The sequence below is a fragment of the Dysidea avara genome, chromosome 2 (assembly GCF_963678975.1).
Source record: "Dysidea avara chromosome 2, odDysAvar1.4, whole genome shotgun sequence".
NCBI classification, from domain to species: Eukaryota; Metazoa; Porifera; class Demospongiae; order Dictyoceratida; family Dysideidae; genus Dysidea; species Dysidea avara.
The window spans coordinates 28,612,382-28,631,772 of record NC_089273.1 but is presented as its reverse complement, the minus strand read 5'-3'; the positions used below and the strand labels follow the sequence as shown (position 1 = coordinate 28,631,772).

The 19,391-nt window shown below is 36.1% G+C and overlaps 1 protein-coding gene and 1 long non-coding RNA gene across 3 annotated transcripts in view; both read right to left on the bottom strand.

Moving 5' to 3' along the window:
- Window positions 1-241: 241 nt before the first annotated feature.
- LOC136247034 (uncharacterized) lies at window positions 242-5,857 on the bottom strand. The gene is made up of 5 exons (XR_010697034.1): window positions 5,558-5,857; window positions 2,677-2,723; window positions 984-1,022; window positions 433-533; window positions 242-382 (listed from the first exon to the last, which is right to left on the bottom strand). It is a non-coding gene; the product is annotated as an uncharacterized lncRNA (long non-coding RNA).
- A 12,476-nt stretch (window positions 5,858-18,333) lies between these two features.
- LOC136247033 (IgGFc-binding protein-like) overlaps window positions 18,334-19,391 on the bottom strand; it is an 80,984-nt gene continuing 79,926 nt past the window's right edge. For both annotated transcript variants that reach the window (XM_066038629.1, XM_066038628.1), the window contains one exon: window positions 18,334-18,744. In XM_066038629.1, coding sequence (XP_065894701.1) covers window positions 18,515-18,744 — 230 coding nt within the window. In that variant the 3' untranslated portion in view covers window positions 18,334-18,514. The remainder of the gene's footprint in view (window positions 18,745-19,391) is intronic.

The window sequence follows — 19,391 nt, the reverse complement described above, 5'->3', positions numbered from 1 at the left end:
ATTATAAATAAACACCAAGTCGCATGTTTCTACCTTTTGTTTCATCAAGATTGAGTTTGCAATTTGTTTTTGCATAATTCAGCCAAAAGTGGTGTCCCACCTACTCCAACACCCTTATATCACCCTACATGGTGTACAGTAGCTAGTAGTGTCATCTTAGGTAGTAGTGTCATCATTGGGTACATTATCAAGAGTTTGAACGGTGTAGCTCCGTATTATGCAAAACCCCAGTAACAAACCATAAGTATAAATTGGAATTCTTAACAAAGCTCTGAATGAACTATACAACACTATTTCATAGCACACATTACACGTGAAAAGTCAAGTTTGTCACAATATCCTTTAACAGTATTAGGAAACAGTTCTCAAGAGTATTGATGACCTGCAGTACACATGATAATAAGCAGCAACACAGAACAGAATGTAGCTTACATTGAGAAACACTACGCTGTGTCTAGCATGGTTCGAATCGACCATCTTGTTCCTTGGTGTCTTCTCTATAACACATACTTCTCCAGATTCTTATAGCACACCTACAAAGTTAGAGTTGAACATGATATAACAAAACGGAAAATGGAGAAAGCACATGCACACACATACTTTTGGACTACATTATCCAACACGCACACACGCACATGCACACACTAACAAAGCAAAAAAAAAGCAGAGCCATGTGAAGCACAGCTACAATGCTTGCCACCCAGTAAACCAGAGCTGGGATGCCTGTGCACTACTCAGGAGCTTGAGCTTCAATAAACCACAGGAGAACTGTCCGAGTCTCATGGAGAGAGGTTGCAGAACTATACAGTATTATCATACTTTAGGATATACATTTTAAAATGCAATCCGTTACAGTGACTGCATATTGTTTCACTTCCACAGAGTTTCGAATGAGACCAAAAAGCTGCTAAAGACCAAATGGCCTTGCTTCATGTCGGATTTGTCAAACCCAATAAATGTGTATAGCATATAAGTACACTCACCAGCAGTAACATGTAATTCTTGGGTGTCCAGTAGCATGTCTGTAAAAAAGAGATTTAATGAAAATTAGACTCTGGGATGGGTGTGAAACTGCAGTATGCAAACTATAGACACTACTATAGTACATGACACTACACAGAGAAACATGTAGTGAGAGACACGTGTATCCATGTATCATATACACAGAGACACATGTAGCAGCATTACATTATAACTACATGTGTCTACTGTTGCTAAACTACATGACACTACTATAGCGTATGTGGTGTGTGCGTGTGTAGTGTGTGTGTGTAGCATGTATGTGTAGGGTATGTGTGTAATGTGTGTGTGTAGTGTGTGGTATGTGTGTAGTGTGCGTGTAGTGTTCGTGTGCATGCCTTAGTGTAGTGTGCGCGTGTGTGTCTCTGTGTAGTATGTAGAAAGTCTGTGTGTAAGGTATGTGTGTAGAGTGTGTGTGTGTGTGTGTGTGTGTGTGTGTAGTGCAGTGTGTGTGTGTGCGTGTGTGTGTAGTGCAGTGTGTGTGTGTGCAGTGTGTGTGTGGGTCACTGTGTGTGTGCGTGTGCGTGTGCATGCCTATCTACTTATCTATGCTGGTCCATACGCACTTACGTGAGCAAAATCGTTAAATGATAAAAGCAGCTTGTACGTAAGAAAAGCGAAATGAAGTTTGTAATAAACAGTTACGAGTAAACTTTGTGATTTCTTTCTGGCAGGCTGAAACATGGGTGACACGACTCTCCTTATACTTTTTGATTTACTTTCTCTTCAAGTTTTACAGGCATTTAATAACTGAAAAACATTGGTACAGGCCTTGTAGACTTCCAGGAATAGCTTATCCCTTTGAGTTGAAAGTGTGTATGTCCCTTACGAACGTGAATGAAAATGAAGAGCAGCTTTGAGGCTTTGTTGAGAGGATTGGCGAGAAAAAACATGATAGTTAAACTATAAAACAGTTTAGAAGATACTTCTGTGCATAACATGCCATCTAGCATTAATTTTACTCTTCCTGTTATACCACGTCATCACTAGCACAGTTAGGTGGGCTACATTTCAAAGGTCCCAAAAGAGTTTCATTCACAATTACAAGTGGGGGTACTTTGTACAGAGCCATTGGAAGGGATAAGCTTTTGAGATGTTTGCCATGAAGACAGCAGGAGAAAATTCTGTTGGGGAATGCATTTTCACACTTTTAGATACTTACCTAGCTCTGGTTTTATTTTTAAAACCAGATCTGGAGTGTTCGAGAAGAGCAACTGTGCATGCTTCTACATAGAAAGATAGTTAACAAACAAGTCTTACCAGAGATTTCTCTCACTTTCTTAACGAGGAAAATCTCAAAAGTTATCCCTTCTAATGGCTATCTGTACAAACAATCCCCACTCTTATTGCCATTTTTGTGCTATGATGTAATTGTGGATAAAGCTCATTAAATAACTGGACGGGACAGACTTGTACTGGAGCACACTGAGAGTGAACTTTAAACTTACAAGCATGCACTAAACATGTCACAATGCATGGCCAATCTTAGGGAAGAATAATTCACTACCATGAAACTTGACAATGATACAATATACAAATAGAATTTGTGACATAAAAGATCTAGAGTAGTAGAGAAGTCAAGGGCATTATGTAGTGTGGAGAACAACTATCAAATGAGTATATTCATACTTTCATTTAACAGTTAAAAAAACTTACACTTAGAATTTTTCTCGGGTATGTGATACCAGCGCTCTATCATCTGGCTACAAAAAAATAAATCAAGTGCATTACACTGCATATACCGTATAGCCTAAATATTTCGAGGGGAAACTTTTTTTTTCCTGATTGTGCAGTGTTGGGGGGGTGGGTTATCAGCAAAATTTTATCCTTGAAATATTTAGACCTCCCATAGAGAGTAATACATTTGGGTAGTACAGTGGAACCTGTGTTACGGTCACCTGGATTAAGCGGTCACCTTTGTATAACGGCCATGGTCACGAGGTCCCAAATATTTTCCAATACAAATGTATGCATTGTGGTCTGCATTAAGCGGTCACCTGTCTAACGCGTATAACGGCCAACCAAGAATTTGCCCATGAATCACTGTATACATAACTTTCTTCTTCGTATAGCGGTCGCTACCTTTTATGGTGGCTTGTTAAGCAAATTGCCTGGCACCACGGCATCATTTCAATTAATGCGCCGGGCAATTATCCCACTTCCTACCTTTCAATAAATACTATATAATCTATCAGTCTTCATTGCTTAATCGTATTCAATAGCTATAACCAACATCCATAACAGGCTCACCTTGCTGTTTCTGTACTAAAATATTACTACATTGCGGTTGGCGCGAGCCTCTTTATAATAATTACTCATTTATAACAGTCATAGCCACTAAAATGTTGCTGACCACCTTATGCAGGTTTTCTCTATAACAGCCACCTGTATATAAAGGCCAGATATATCTGGTCCCAAGGTGACCATTATAGACAGGTTCCACTGTATTTGTGAAAATTTTACCTTTAGCAACACTTAACCCTTAAACCTGCATAATCAAGAAAACTGGATTTAAACTTAATAAATACACATGCCTTGCATAGAGCGCTGTAACTTTCGAAGCATCCATTCTATGGCTATGCGATTTGCATTATTCTACTTGTGATGGAACAAGGATTAAAATGATACCTAGAGTTTTACCCTAATGTTACATAGTGAGGCCATGAAAATAACTTTTTGGTAGGGAACATGCAAACTTTTTATTACATACCTCTATAAAATGGTCGATGACTCGATGGTAGTTGCTCCTATCACCTTGCAGTGACTTCCATAGGACTTGTCGTGAATTTTTGTATCAGGCAATATATGATTTACGTGAGTAATCCCACAATCAAAAGTAAGCATGTGGCAAGAATTATGAAACACGGAGACTTGACATGTCGATGTTCATCACTTCATAATAAGTAAGCCACTGTAGTCACAGTGCTCCTCCAAGTAGCCCAGTGGACACACTTTTTAAATCTATGTGTGTTTGTAAGGCTGTAAGAATTAAGTTATCTCACCTAGTGTCACCATGCGAGTCCATATTGTGTAAACATGCATTTTCGAAAAGCAGATTTAAGGGTTAACCTTGAAAAGAAATATTTAGGCTATACCTAGTAGTAATACCCCCACCTTTGATGTTGGCCATGAAAAACAAATTTATAAGGTGTCTGTATAAGGAATAAGGCGTCTGCTCTAGTACATTGCCTGCCTTATGATCTCAGGATGGTTGACGATCCACAAAAGTTGGATTTCTTACCAAGAGTGTACCTTGACCCTTGACTTCTACATACAGCAAAAACTTAAATGAAATTTCAACAATTTGTTTTGATAAAAGCAACTATTAAACTTTCGTGCTGTAAAGTTTCCCACCCAAAGCTTCTTTTTCCTAGGAGCTTCGGTGATTATATCAGACCATGTATGGAATTATTGGTAAACACCACTTATCACCCTTAATCACTCACAAACCTTAATGCACTAGTTTGTAATGTACCGGACAGTAAACCAGCCACGTCTCAGGATATTAAACTAAAATTTTAACACAAGATAGATAAGCACCTAATACCTCATTTAACCTATTAAACAGAAAATAAACCAAAAAGGTAGGTTTCCAAGATCACGTTACAATTATTGAATGTAAAAGTGCTACTTGAAATGATGCTTGTACTGTCCTATGCCAAAATCCCTTGTTTAAAGGATGAAGATCGTACAATACAGGATACATTAGAGTGACACCTCCTTGACAGTAGGTAGTATAGGCATGCTGTCTACTTCTAATAACGATACAGTCGAGTCCTTTGTGGAGACTTAAACCCATATGCATGCCATACAATGGTGATGGGATAAGGTAGAGGTTTAACCAGTTTGTATACAATGCATTTATTGCTCTTTCTACTCCACAACCCACATTTTAAAAAAAGCTGGTAGCCAATACTACTGGATTTTTTTTTTTTTTGCGCGATTTTTTTTTTTTTTGAAATATAACAAGTAAATAAACAAGAAACAGCAATTGAAGTACATGCGATGGAAGCATGCACCTGACCCTCACACATTGCAAGGTCAAGTGCTGCGATAGTAACTGGACTGGCAGGGTTACAGTAAAGAAAAACTGGTGGAGCATCTAATCCAGGACACTACACTACTGGTCTTTCTAAGCAGCAGGCAGAAATGCTAACCTCTTGTAAGCAATACTAGCCGCACCTCCCATTCCCCCAAAAAGTAGGGAATACCAATGGGGTGAAGGAGCCCATTTCAACATCACTCACTATAATATAGCTAAGATCAGACCGACTTTCTTCTTTTGTGTGTGGGTGGGGAATAAGTGATCTAGTACACTTCCCATAGAATTTCTGTGTAACGTTTCACCAGCTCTATGGTGGGTGCTGATTGGCCACTTATTCCGCACTCACACACTAAGAAAAAATTCTGTCTGGTCTATGCAAGATTACCATAGCCACGCCAACTGGTGCATTTTATTTAGAGAAAGTAGTCTGGTACCACACTAGCCTTTCAAAACAATATAATCTCAACGTGTGTATCTACTTATTCTACTTACCTTTAGTCCGTTTGAGCAGTTTTCTCTGTGTGCTGACCACTCCTTGGGGGTAGACTTGAGTTCTGGACAGAGCCTAGTACCACTACACCACGTGCGTACTGAATGAACGCTAAAATTTTAATTATTTGCCATGTCAGGAACAGAGGAAATTAACGCCTCGACGTGTTAACAAACCAGGTCAGCAGTGTTTATAAATTCTTAAACTTTGAGCATTGAAACTTATGCAATTGGAATTTGCGAATTCCAATTGCCTAATGTCCTAGTGACCAAACGGTAAAGTAAATAGGCGCTTCGCGCGCGCAGCGCGCGAAGCGCCTATTTACTTTACCGTTTGTAATATTAGACTTATAATTGGCCCCAAAATACACGCATCACACATATATATAGAGTACTTGCTACTGTATGCAAGTGAAACAGCTCGAGGGTCATCTGGTGGTCCCATACTGAAAGCTACTAAAGGTGGATTAGAGATTGTTGGTCTGCATCAAGGAGGATGTGAGCATTACAACTATGGGAGCAAATTCAGTGAAATACTCCTGAGCATATCAGAGAAGAAAGATCACAAACGACAAAGTAAATATCATGGTATAAATCTGGGTCTATGCTGTACATGTTATCTGTATGTTAAATTAAAATTATCTCTTGTTCACTACAACATATATTTTCACGTAGAGCCAGATGATCCAGGTATTAAAAGCCGGCTATATGCAAAGAAATGGTAGCTAAATACTTGACAAAAATACTTGACAAAAATACTTGACAAAAAACTGTACTGTATCTTTAATAGAAACTGTCCAATAGGGATATAGCTACACACATATATACACAAATATATACAGTACTTAGTTATTGCTGCACTATACATGCAGTTTTAAATAAAAATAAAATGATGTATTTTGCCATCATGTTGTTCAGTATCAAAATGGCAAAATAATTATGTATGCGTGTATATTAATTCTACTTATCATATATGCTTTTTACTCATTTAAGACTAATTGCAAAATTGTGTTCAAGTTGCTACAACTAGCTAGTTGTCCTTTTTGTGGTTGAACTCAAGCATGGCTTTGAGGCTCTAATCAGGTTAAGGCAATCATGTGAATACAAAATGTATTCCTGACCAGTTTGAAGTTTAAAACAAGCAAATGAAAGGTATTAACTATAGTATTTATATCACCTTACACTCAAATCACTCATTTACTATAATATTAAGGATACTGTCGTACTGTACATCAAGTCTACATACCGTAATTTGCTTTTGTTTCATTTTAAAATATAAACTAGTGCCCATTTGGTTCTATTTGGGGTACTTAGAGATAATGAGTTACTGTCTAGAATTCCTATGGATATAATTACATGAAAATAACAAGGAGAAAACATCCTGACCACCTGGTAGACTCCTGTAAGTGTTCGAGCATAAATCGGATGGCTGCAGGTTCGAGGCCACCTAGGTCAAGTCATGGATTTGTTCTCCTTTCTCCAACTTTTCAGACACACCTTAAGTAGCTAAAATCTAAGTAGCTAGGGTCTTTGGGCAGGCTGTAGGACCAGGTGTCCTGCAGACCTTCAGCACTTGTGCTGTAAAGCATTTATTAATAAATAAAATAAAAAATAAAAATAATTTTGTATGCAAAACTTCTACAAAAATTTCTTATGCGAAAATTTTTACGCAAGATCGAACTACTCTAATAGTAGGTATTCCAGCCCAATTTATAAATTTTGGAAAAATGGGCTTTTTATATGCTCAATGGATAGAGAATTGATTGCCGATCTCAGAAATATATACGTAGTTTGTTGGGTTGGAATTAGCTACTTTGGCATGCACAGTGCTTAAAAACTTAATACATTTTTTCTCCGGGGCTATACATTTTAAAGGGAAAAATGGCACAATTGAATCAGGAAGCCATCTAACAATCTGGACTATCTTGAAACTGCAGTTGCTTCTAGCTGCAAGTTTGTACATGCAATGAGAGTAACTTCAGAACTCATCGGATCTCAGCGATCTTTGTATGCTTTGTGGTGAGCAAATATGTTTCACCTACTGCACACTTCTCAATACAATGGTGTATGCCTATATAGGCAAGAGGCAGGGGCGGATCCGGGGGGGGGAGCCCCCCCCTTCTTATTTAGGCTTTAATTGATCAATATGCTGAGTATTATAATGAAATTTTGTCTTAGCATAATTATATGATCACTAATAATACAAATACTCATAAAACCACCTTATAAACATCTTTCCAAGGTATTATCAGTGGATTTATACTAAAGTTTGTGCAACAAGAACCCAGATCAGCATTGGAGGTGTACAAGATCGAGATACTCTAATAGAGCAGTCAGCTAACTACTCTAATAGAACATTCACTGGAAGCATATAGTTGGTTCTGTTATGGAATTTTTCCAAATCTGCCTGCACCTATACATACAATGAAGTGCATTGATCTGTTTAAAGGGCTTCATTCATCTACTTGTGTAGTTAATATGTATGGCAATACTTAATTCAGGTACACAATTTCCACTAAAAATGCTCTCAGATTCAATCTTGTATTGTTCAAATTTCTAAATTTTCCACTTTCAACATTATTATTCTAACATACACCTATTCAGTGTTGTGCAATTGTGAGAGGGGTGCATCATGTACTTAGTTGTCTATACCTACCCAAACGTTTCCATTAGCAAAATGCTTCAGAGAGCTATACCTATATAGTGCAGTACATAAGCCCTTAAAATTGACATAATCGTTCACCTTTTGATAAAAGCACCAATTTTTTTACAGGGTATATGGAGCGTGCACTAAGTGGTTTAAGAAGGGGAGGCACGTAAAAAGTCCTCAGAAACACCCCTTTTTGCACCCTGACAAGAAAACTATTTGTTACTATTAAAAATCAATCATGTTTCTATCAAGTTAACTGCTGGACCTAGTATCATAGTAGTACAAAGCATACAGCTGGAACATAATAGCCTATTAGTAATCTATAAAAAACAAATAGTTTTCTCACCTAGGCAGTAAACAAAATCACTAAAATTTCCATTTGCAGGGATTCTGTTAAAGTTTTGGACCTTCAATGCTGACGATTGTGTAGTACTATGTACAAGGATCATCCTGATGTGTATTGTTTCTTTATTAAAGGGGTATAACAAAAGTTATTTAATGCTAAAGTCACAGGTGGATATCTCAACAGAAAACCATGAACTACAGCAGTTCAATTATCAAGCACGGAGCTTGAACAAAAGGTCCCTTGTCCTTACACTGGGCATCATATGGAAGGTAATTAAATTTCTAGTTTAATGAAGGCAGTTGCAAGTTGTTTCAACACCTTGTTCTGAAGTTACAGCACTTTCATTTCAGTGTAATATAGCATAAGCAAGAAAAGCACACAGATGAGTATTAAGGTATTTCTTAGTGCTGTGATAATGCTCAAAATAAGCATAAAGGAGCTGGGTTCCAATGAAGTGAGATTTTGAGCACTAAGAAGTACCTTATGACACATCTGTGTGCTTTTCTTGCTTATGCTATATTACACTGAATTGAAAGTGCTGTAACTTGAGAACAAGATGTTGAAATAATTTGCAACTGCCTTCATTAAACTAGAAATTTAATTACCTTTCATATGGTGCCCAGTATAAGGACAAGGGACCTTTTGTTCAAGCTCCGTGCTTGATAATTGAACTGCTGTAGTTCATGGTTTTCTGTTGAGATATCCACCTGTGACTTTAGCATTAAATAACTTTTGTTATATATACCCCTTTAATAAAGAAACAATACACATCAGGATGATCCTTGTACATAGTACTACACAATCGTCAGCATTAAAGGTCCAAAACTTTAACAGAATCCCTGAAAATGGAAATTTTAGTGATTTTGTTTACTGCCTAGGTGAGAAAACTATTTGCTTTTTTATAGATTACTAATAGGCTATTATGTTCCAGCTGTATGCTTTGTACTACTATGATACTAGGTCCAGCAGTTAACTTGATAGAAACATGATTGATTTTTAATAGTAACAAATAGTTTTCTTGTCACGGTGCAAAAAGGGGTGTTCCTGAGGACTTTTTACGTGCCTCCCCTTCTTAAACCACTTAGTGCACGCTCCATATACCCTGTAAAAAAATTGGTGCTTTTATCAAAAAGTGAACGAATATTTGGCTTAGGCGCTGGACTAATAATCTAAAGGCAGTATATAAAATATCTACAGGCAGAAAATATTATGAATTTTATGTGGAAATGTCTCCAAATTGCAATATTTTAGCATCTATTTTTCAAAATTTCCTGAGGGGGCATGCCCCCAGACCCCCCTAGTTCCAGCATGCTTCGCACATCTCTACCCAAGAGATTAGTACCTTGAGTTAGCCCCCCCCCCCCCCCTTTTATAAATCCTAGATCCGCCCCTGAGAGGCTATGTCAAGTAAGCAAAAACATCAAGTTAACAACTTGTAAAGGTAAACAACTAAAGTGGAGGTACCACAATGATGTAAAAATACCTAAGGTGGAGTTGTGGTTTCAATTATGGCATTGTTATGCCGACTTTGAAGTGGTTTATGCTTCTGAGCTGATGAAACAGCCATATGCATCAGAAAATTGCTCTAGAGCTGAAAATCGCTAACCCGAGCGAAATAAATACGCACTTTAAAGTAAGCACCAGTGACTACCTTCCACCCGACAGTACGTTTTTAAAAGTTTTAAAGTATTCTACATACATTGCAAGGCTTGAAAAGATTACAAAACAACGCAAAACTTATTTATATGTAACGCACGCGATAAAACTAAGATTTTCATGGTAGAGTTTGTCCAAATCTTAGTTCTGTCGGGTGGAAGGTAGTCACTGGTGCTTACTTTAAAGTGCGTATTTATTTCGCTCGGGTTAGCGATTTTCAGCTCTAGAGCAATTTTCTGATGGCTGTTTCATCAGCTCAGAAGCATAAACCACTTCAAAGTCTGCATAACAATGCCATAATTGAAACCACAACTCCACCTTAGGTATTGTTACATCATTGTGGCACCTCCACTTTAGTTGTTTACCTTTAGAAGTTGTTAACTTGATGTTTTTGCTTACTTGACATATTTGGGATTTTTCCTCCTTCACAACAATAAATCTGTTTTAATTTTTCTTGTTTGTTAGCTATTTGCATTTCCTATAACTACATTTTCTATAGAAAAAGGCAATATTAGTTTTTGCTGCAGATAATCACATTCCAAAAATGGTTTCTTAATTGTAATTCCATTACAGTACATTAATTTTAGAGCAGAATTCAAAAAATAGTGATAGGAAAATGTCTCTATAATAGGTAGATACAGTAGCTCTACACTGGTATAAAGTGTTTAATCTATATAGGGGTCATGCACATTCTGTTATATACATACTGTATTATAGTTCATTATCTGTATTCTGTACTTCGTTTTAGTTTTAAAAGTTTCCGTGTAAAAATATTTTCGTATGATTTATGTGAATGACTGTTCTATTAGTAGGCATTCTAGTATCCGAGATTTTTTAATTAAAAAATTCTCCGTACATTCCCCAATAGAACCCTGGCACAAATTAACAAGTCGTGTTTAACTTGGGATTGCTCCGTCGTCCGACCTCCTATGGGGATGAAAATCGCTGTAGGCCTCGGATACTGGAATGCCTACTAATAGAGCAGTCATTCACATAAATCATACAAAAATATTTTTACACGGAAACTTTTAAAACTAAAACGAATTACAGAATACAGATAATGAACTATAATACAGTATGTATATAACAGAATGTGCATGACCCCTATATAGATTAAACACTTTATACCAGTGTAGAGCTACTGTATCTACCTATTATAGAGACATTTTCCTATCACTATTTTTTGAATTCTGCTCTAAAATTAATGTACTGTAATGGAATTACAATTAAGAAACCATTTTTGGAATGTGATTATCTACTGAAAAAACTAATATTGCCTTTTTCTATAGAAAATGTAGTTATAGGAAATGCAAATAGCTAACAAACAAGAAAAATTAAAACAGATTTATTGTTGTGAAGGAGGAAAAATCCCAAATACATGTATAGTAAAGAAATATCCATGGAATGTGATGGGTATGAAATATGATATTGCCTATACATCAAGACACACGGTAGTGTGTCGTGCGGCCCAAGAAGCCGGCGCGTAACACCCGTGAGTATATTGACAGGAAGAAAGAAAACCCAATTTTCGCACCTCCGTAGCTCTGTGCTGCCTTAATGAAACAAGACGATTTTTGCTGTGAACATTTCCTCCAACTTCAGCACCCCACATTCCAAATTTGAGCGAAATCGCTTCAAGCGTTCCCGAGATATGCAACTTCAAAAATTGGCTTAGTTTCTTGTTTTTTTTTCTTATTATTATTTTTCTTCCTCTTTTCGCACACTTACAAAAACTGCTATAAAACGCGAATGTCATATCCGATCGCCTTGAAATTTGGCACACAGAAGGGGAGTATAAAGGCGAATCTCTGTACCAACTTGGGCTGGAATACGATAACAGGCAAAGAGTTATGAGCGATTATTCACGAAAAATAACACCAATATGTTGTCACGCCTACAGGGTAAACCGCGTATGGGAAGAAGCTGAATATCGGTAGGTGAATAGGTTAACTATTAAACCTCAAACCTTTTGTGGTCTGAAAGAAATCGAGCTAAAAACCAGGAAGATACAACGAAAAAACCAACAGTGTGTAACAATTACGCAATCGAGATTAGCTAATAAAAAACGACTGCTTGCCACGCCTACCAGATAAACCGCTTGGAGTAATTCTTTGAAAATCGCTATACAGATGGAGTTATCATCATAGAAAGGCTCTTCAATGGTGTAGAAGAATCAGACTTAAAGCCACGGAGTTACAACACGAAATCCAACTTGGTGTAGCAAGTGCGAGATCGAGATACTCTAATAGAGCAGTCATCCTAATAGAGCAGTCATCCTAATAGAGCAGTCACCCAAAGAGAATTCAAGAGATCAGCTAGAAACAAGTAACCTGTATAGAGATCAGCTACAAACAAGTCATCCTGTAGAGAGATCAGCCACAAACAATTCACCCTGTAGAGAGATCAGCTAGAAGAAGTTACCTTGTAGGGAATTCATGCAACTATAGAAAGAGATAATTCAGCTAGAAGAAATCACCTTGTAGAGTTCAGCTACAAAGAAACCACAATGTAGAGAGTTCAGCTACAAACAAATCGCCCTGTAGAGAGATCAGCTAGAAGAAGTTACCTTGTAGAGAGTTCAGTTACAAAGAAACCACCATGTAGAGAATTCATTTACAAACTAGTGACACTGTAGAGACATCAGCTAGAAGAAGTTACCTTGTAAAGAGTTCAGCTACATAGAAACCATTCTGTAAAGAGCTCAGCTGCAAACAAACCATCTGTACAGAATTCAGCTACAAACAAATCACCCTGTAGAGAGATCAGCTAGAAGAAGTTACCTTGTTGATAGTTCAGCTACAAACAAATCAACCTGTAGAGAGATCAGCTAGAAGAAGTTACCTTGTAGAGAGTTCAGCTACAAAGAAACCATCATGTGGAGAGTTCAGCTGCAAACAAATCACCTGTAGAGAGTTCAGCTACAAACCAATCTCCCAGTAGTGAAATCAGCTAGAAGAAGTTTCCTTGTAGAGAGTTCAGCCACAAACAAATCACCCTGTAGAAAGATCAGCTAGAAGAAGTTACCTTGTAGAGAGTTCCGTTATAAAGAAACCACCATGTAGAAAGTTCAGCTACAAACTAGTGACCTTGTGGAGACATCAGCTAGAAGAATCTACCTTGTAGAGAGTTCAGCTACAAAGAAACCATTCTGTAAAGAGCTCAGCTGCAAGCAAATCACCTGTACAGAATTCAGCTACAAACAAATCACTCTGTAGAAAGATCAGCTAGAAGAAGTCACCTTGTAGAGAGTTCAGCTACAAAGAAACCACCATGTAAAGAGTTCATTTAGAAGAAGTTACCTTGTAGAGAGTTCAGCTACAAAGAAACCATTCTGTAAAGAGCTCAGCAGCAAAAAATCACCTGTACAGAATTCAGCTACAAATAAATCACCCTGTAGAGAGAACAGCTAGAAGAAGTTACCTTGTTGATAGTTCAGCTACAAACAAATCACCCTGTAGAGAGATCAGCTAGAAGAAGTTACTTTGAAGAGTGTTCAGTTACAAAGAAACCACCATGGACAGTTCTGTAATAAATATATGTATTATATATATAATTTGTACATTTACTGATAAAATCAGAAATATTTAAGGTACATCTGCTTCATCTTTTCTTCTTCCTGTGGTAAAGAAAAAAAGATAGGTTAAAAAAGTCCCAAAGCAGGCCATAGGCCGGCTTTGGGATATACAAATACAAAAAGAAGTGAAATTTAATCCAAAACAGCCAAGCTGTAAAAAAGTGTGTGGCCCTCAAAAAGGCTATGGTGAAAAAAGATGTGAAATCCAAGGTGGCGGCCAAGAAATGGCTGTGATGGTAGGTTAATGGTAAAAATTTTAATAACAACAATTCAGGTGAATTTTGGTGCCGCTTGGTCAATTGGCACAAAATTCACCTGAATTGTCGTTATTAAAATTTTTACCATTAATCTACCATCACAGCCATTTCTTGGCCGCCACCTTGGATTTCACACCTTTTTTTACTATAGCCTTTTTGAGGGCCGCACACTTTTTTTACAGCTTGGCTGTTTTGGATTAGATAATATGTTTCTAAAAAAAGTGTAAAGGAAATGATAAGTGACAAAGGAATGTGATACATTTGTAAAGAAAAGTTGTGGTTTCAATCTGTTTATTTTTGGGGGGGAGGATCAGGAATTTGAGGGTGATGGGTTGAGAGTCTGATTGATGGTAGCTACAAACATAAGATGTCTTTCCAATGTATAGATTTTCAAGGGACATGATATTTTTCATTTTTGCGGATTGCTTAGATGTCAGCAAATCTTTAATCATTGAAACTTGATGATAGATCTGTGCTAAATAACAGATAGTCTGAGTGAATGAAAATCATTACATCGCACATAATTATACGGTAATTGAAAACTGAAATAGTTACACACTGTACTCAAGGCTGTGTCACAGAAAAGGTTTTCAGTGATCGGTTTTCCTATGGTTGGTAGTGCTTGATAATAATGTGCTGCAGCGATGATGACATGATGATATGAATTGGACAACTAGTTACACTGTATGCGTGCCTCATGTACTAACTACAGTACACAACTTATCTGTTAATATATCAATTTTTATGTGAGACATTTTAGCTATATACCAAATCTGTATTGCACCATTAACATGCTAACTTGAGTACATGTAAACATACCATGACACATTACTGCATGCTTTCCTACACATACCACCCTTCCACTGCACCAAGCTCTATAACATTACGGCATGCAACCATGACATATTACAACAACACGTCACTTTACAGACCAGTTATACAGGCATACATATATATACATACAACTCTTTGGGAGAGGTAGGGCAACGGAGGTATGATATACCAGCCTAAATAGGTAATAAGTGTGTGTTATCACTGTCACAGCAAACTTTACATAATACATCCAGTATTACATCCAGTATTACTTACGTCAACCCCACAGCAGCAACATTCAGCAACCACATTGCAAACATACGATTACAACAAAGATTAGCACATTCAGTTGTGACACATTAAATTTAATGACAGTTAGCATTTAGTGACAACACACACACACAGCCTTGGAGTAAGCAGATATTAACTTTATTATTCAGCAATTTGTTCCCATACCTCAGTTACCAGAAGCAACATGTAAGAAAGCAGGCTATCAGGGTGGGTGGGTGAGAATTTTGATATTGTTAACTTCAAAAGCTTGGGTCCTCTACTGCCTGAGGAATATTCGAGGTTCAGTGATCTGGTAATTCACCAAACAATCATAACATGACAGTAATAATAATGATGAACAAAGCCTGACCTGTTACTATATTAGGATTGTGGAATTTAATTGTGACCCTATTTTGGAAAACCATACATTTGGGTACATTGGCCTATCTAAGTACTTTCAATATCAAATAGTTTATGACAATTTGTTTTGCATAATGCTCCTCACATTTTCATTCAGGAGTTCTGTTACATTTTTGTACCTACACTTTGATTGCCGTAATGTATCATTGGCTTAGTGGTTTTTTGCTCTTTACTATTTAAAATAACAGCAAATGTTCATAATTTTAATTAATGAGGTAGAACACATAAATGGATCACATATTACTGAGTAAAGTAGACTCAGTCAGTTCAATAAAGCGGCTTCACTTTATTCAGCAAACAGTTCTGTCACAAGCTGACACTGCTTGAAGTTTCTTAGTTTACTAGAGTGGTATATCCACAGTATATGGAACAGTTAATTGTTAGGAATTTTAGTAGCTTTTCAGTAAACCTGCATTCACTGATGTTTACTGAGAGTTTATAATTTAGTAAAACAATTATGTTCCATATACTTAAAGTTACTGACATTTTACTATCAGTATAACTGGATACAACTACAGTAAAGCAGCTTAACAAATTAGTAAACTAAGAACCTTCAAGCAGTGTGAGGTATAGCCACTATTTTAACTTGACGCAGTGTGCTTGTAAATTATACACTTACTGTATTAGCTCTTGTATGATACGGTATCTTAGAAGCACTAACAGTTACTCTGAAGTGTCAAGCTTTTAAATATTTGAATTTTAATGATTGGGCTGCTTAGTAACACATTAACATTAATAGGTGTCTTTACAGATTATCAATCAGCCAGTTACACACCATGGGTATTATAAGAAGTGATCATCATGATACTTTGATCTTGTTATGAGAAATTTAACAGTAACAATGTATTTAATGTAAGGATTAGGAAGTTGATATGTACAAGTGTAGTGTCTTTGTGAGATTCTACAAGGTAATTAACTTAACAATTCACTGCTTGAAGTTTCTTAGTTTACTACAGTGGTATATCCCCAGTAAATGGAAGTTATTTGTTTGTTATTTTAGTAGTTTTTCAGCAAACCTGCATTTACTGATGTTTTACTGAGAGTTTAAAACTTAGTAAAACAATTATGTTCCATATACTTAAAGTTACTGACATTTTACTATCAGTATAACTGGGTACAACAACAGTAAAGTAGCTTAACAAATTAGTAGACTAACTAAGAACCTTCAAGCAGTACTAGTGATTCAAAAACACTGTAACTCTATATACATGTGTATCATTATAGTATGGGAGTACTGTATTTGTACTATCTCAAAATTGACCAGAAACCAGCTTCTCAAAACTTTCATGGTGCCTTTGTTGCAATGATTAAGTAAAACCAAGTCCAAATACACCTTTATTCTGAAGCAATATGTATTACAGTGAGAATAGAATGATTATGTTATTACATTTTCTATTTACTGATTACACTGTTTGTCTTCATTTGAGCTCCTATCAACGCTTCACTCTGTATATGTAAAACAGTTTGCTAGACTGGGATATGAACTTGTATCAGCAGCTACATTATTATTTGAATAAATGAGGTATTTAATGTTTCTATGTTGTTTTTGTAACTAAGCAATGTTACAGTGAAATTTTCATTGAATACTTACTATGCAGGTATCATGTTTATGTGGAATGATAACCCATACATGAATGTGATCAATATACTGAATTATCAATAACTTTATTTTGAAGCACTACAAATAAATTGTCATTATCTTTTGGATATTGTAGAATTATGAGAAAGTTCCTTAGAAATAGAACCCAGTACTTTTAAACAGCAACTATAAAGCTTTTGTTTCCCAACAAATTCTAATACAAATCTTCAAATCAACAAACCAGTTTTTTATGCTTAGGGATATGAACTTATATCAGCAACTACATAATTATTTGATATTTTATGAATAAATGAAATATGTAATGTTTCTATGTTGTTTCTGTAAGCAATGTTACAGTAAAGTTTTAGTTGAATACTTATATGCATGTATCATGTGTAAGTGGAATGGTAATCCATACATGAATACAATCAATGTACTGATTTACAAATTACTTTATAGATTTATAGATACTCCTACCTCATTTTGTTAAGCATAAAGTTAGAGAGAATGTGAGAATAGTACGTACAATACATGAATCTTACAACTAACTAGAACTTTGTGGGAAGACGTGGTATCTTCTGATGTCTGGCTAGTTACCTATGTCCCTGTTTCTCCCCCTCCCCTTTCAAAAATCCTAGATCTGCCCTTGACAGTGTAATAATTATCAAGCACCACCAGCACCTCTTATTATCATGTAAGCTATCCATAATAATGGATTTATAAGAAGTAAATAAACTAGTGTAAAAGTAATTTAAAAATTAAAACATGGGAATAGAGAAACACAAAGAGATCTCTATTTGGACTCAAATAGACATTGATTTTATACAGAAGCATTCTCAGTACTTATCTGTCCCTGTTATAATGGCGAAATTATTTAGTTGAGTCCAAATGGTGATCAGTGTGCTAAACATGCTGGCTTGTTTGACTCTTGTTTCTTTACTTTTTTCAGCCATGTTTTACTTTTTAAAATTACTTTTACACTAGTAGATAATGTTAGGCTATCAAACTACCTTAGTCATTTTTGTGCTTAGGCTAATTTATTACCAAATCACTGAGCGATTGCAAATTTGATTTAATTTCTCCAGTAACGCAAAGCACCTAGCTAATTTCAATGATTCTATATACATGAAAAGATTGATTATTTTGTATCAAGATAACTATTCTATCCTGCTTGAAGTTGTTACCCTGAGCCAATCTTTTGCTAACTAGACAACTTGAACATGCATAGTTTGAATTTTTAAATTTTATCTGCAAACCAAAACATTTATAAAAGTACAAGCTAGTGTGACTATCTTAATATGCAAAACAAATGAAGGACAAAACTTTAAATGTGTAGGCCTAAAAGTTTGCAGATATGCATTCCATTCCAGTCCATTTTAGGCAGGTGTTCATGTGTTAGATGAATTTCTTGACGTTATGTGGTAAACCAAGAATATTAGGCAACACATAATCCAGTATGTCACCCTCAATTAAGCCCTCTCCTTGGTTACCAAAGTTGGCAGCTTTCCAACACCACTTGCCAGTCATAGCAGAATCTCTAGTAACTGGCACTGGATCGCGGCCATCTGAATAAATCAGCATCTCCTTCTTTATGTTGATATCAACACCTTTCTTCATAAATTGACCTACACCACAGATTAATTCAAAAGTTTAGCTGGTCAACATAAGCAAGTTTATTAAGGTCATGAAATACAGTATACAGTAATAAACAACTTTTGAAAAAAGAATTCATGTAATTAAGGCAGGTTTTATAGTTTGCATGTCAGCTTAGTTGCAGGTGAGGAAAATAATGTTATAGAGTGTGGACAGTACCAAGGTAGAAAAATAGTACAGGATAACATAACAGTGATAACACCTTTAGAAATTGGCATACCTGCAAGCACAAACATAACTTTGCTAATGACTATAAACTTTGTCACCAAAAATCAGGACCATCTAACAGTCTGTAAAAATTAGGACAAGCAGACTACTTGGTAAACGTCTTGCACACAGACAAACAGAGTAATCTGTGTATGTAGTGAAGGTGCTTGCAATGAGAGTTTATTTAAGTATTCATGTATGTATTTAGCCACTCTACAAAAACCAAACATTATAATTGTACATTATTTTGTCAGCCCTTAAATTCCCAATTAACAATTTTCAAATCATAACAATTTTGAAACAATTAAGTCATAATAATTATTGTCTAAAAATTTCCAATAATTCACAAAAGAATACATCTTTCCTTTGCAATATTTGAAATTATATCATTGGACAGAAAATCAATGATACA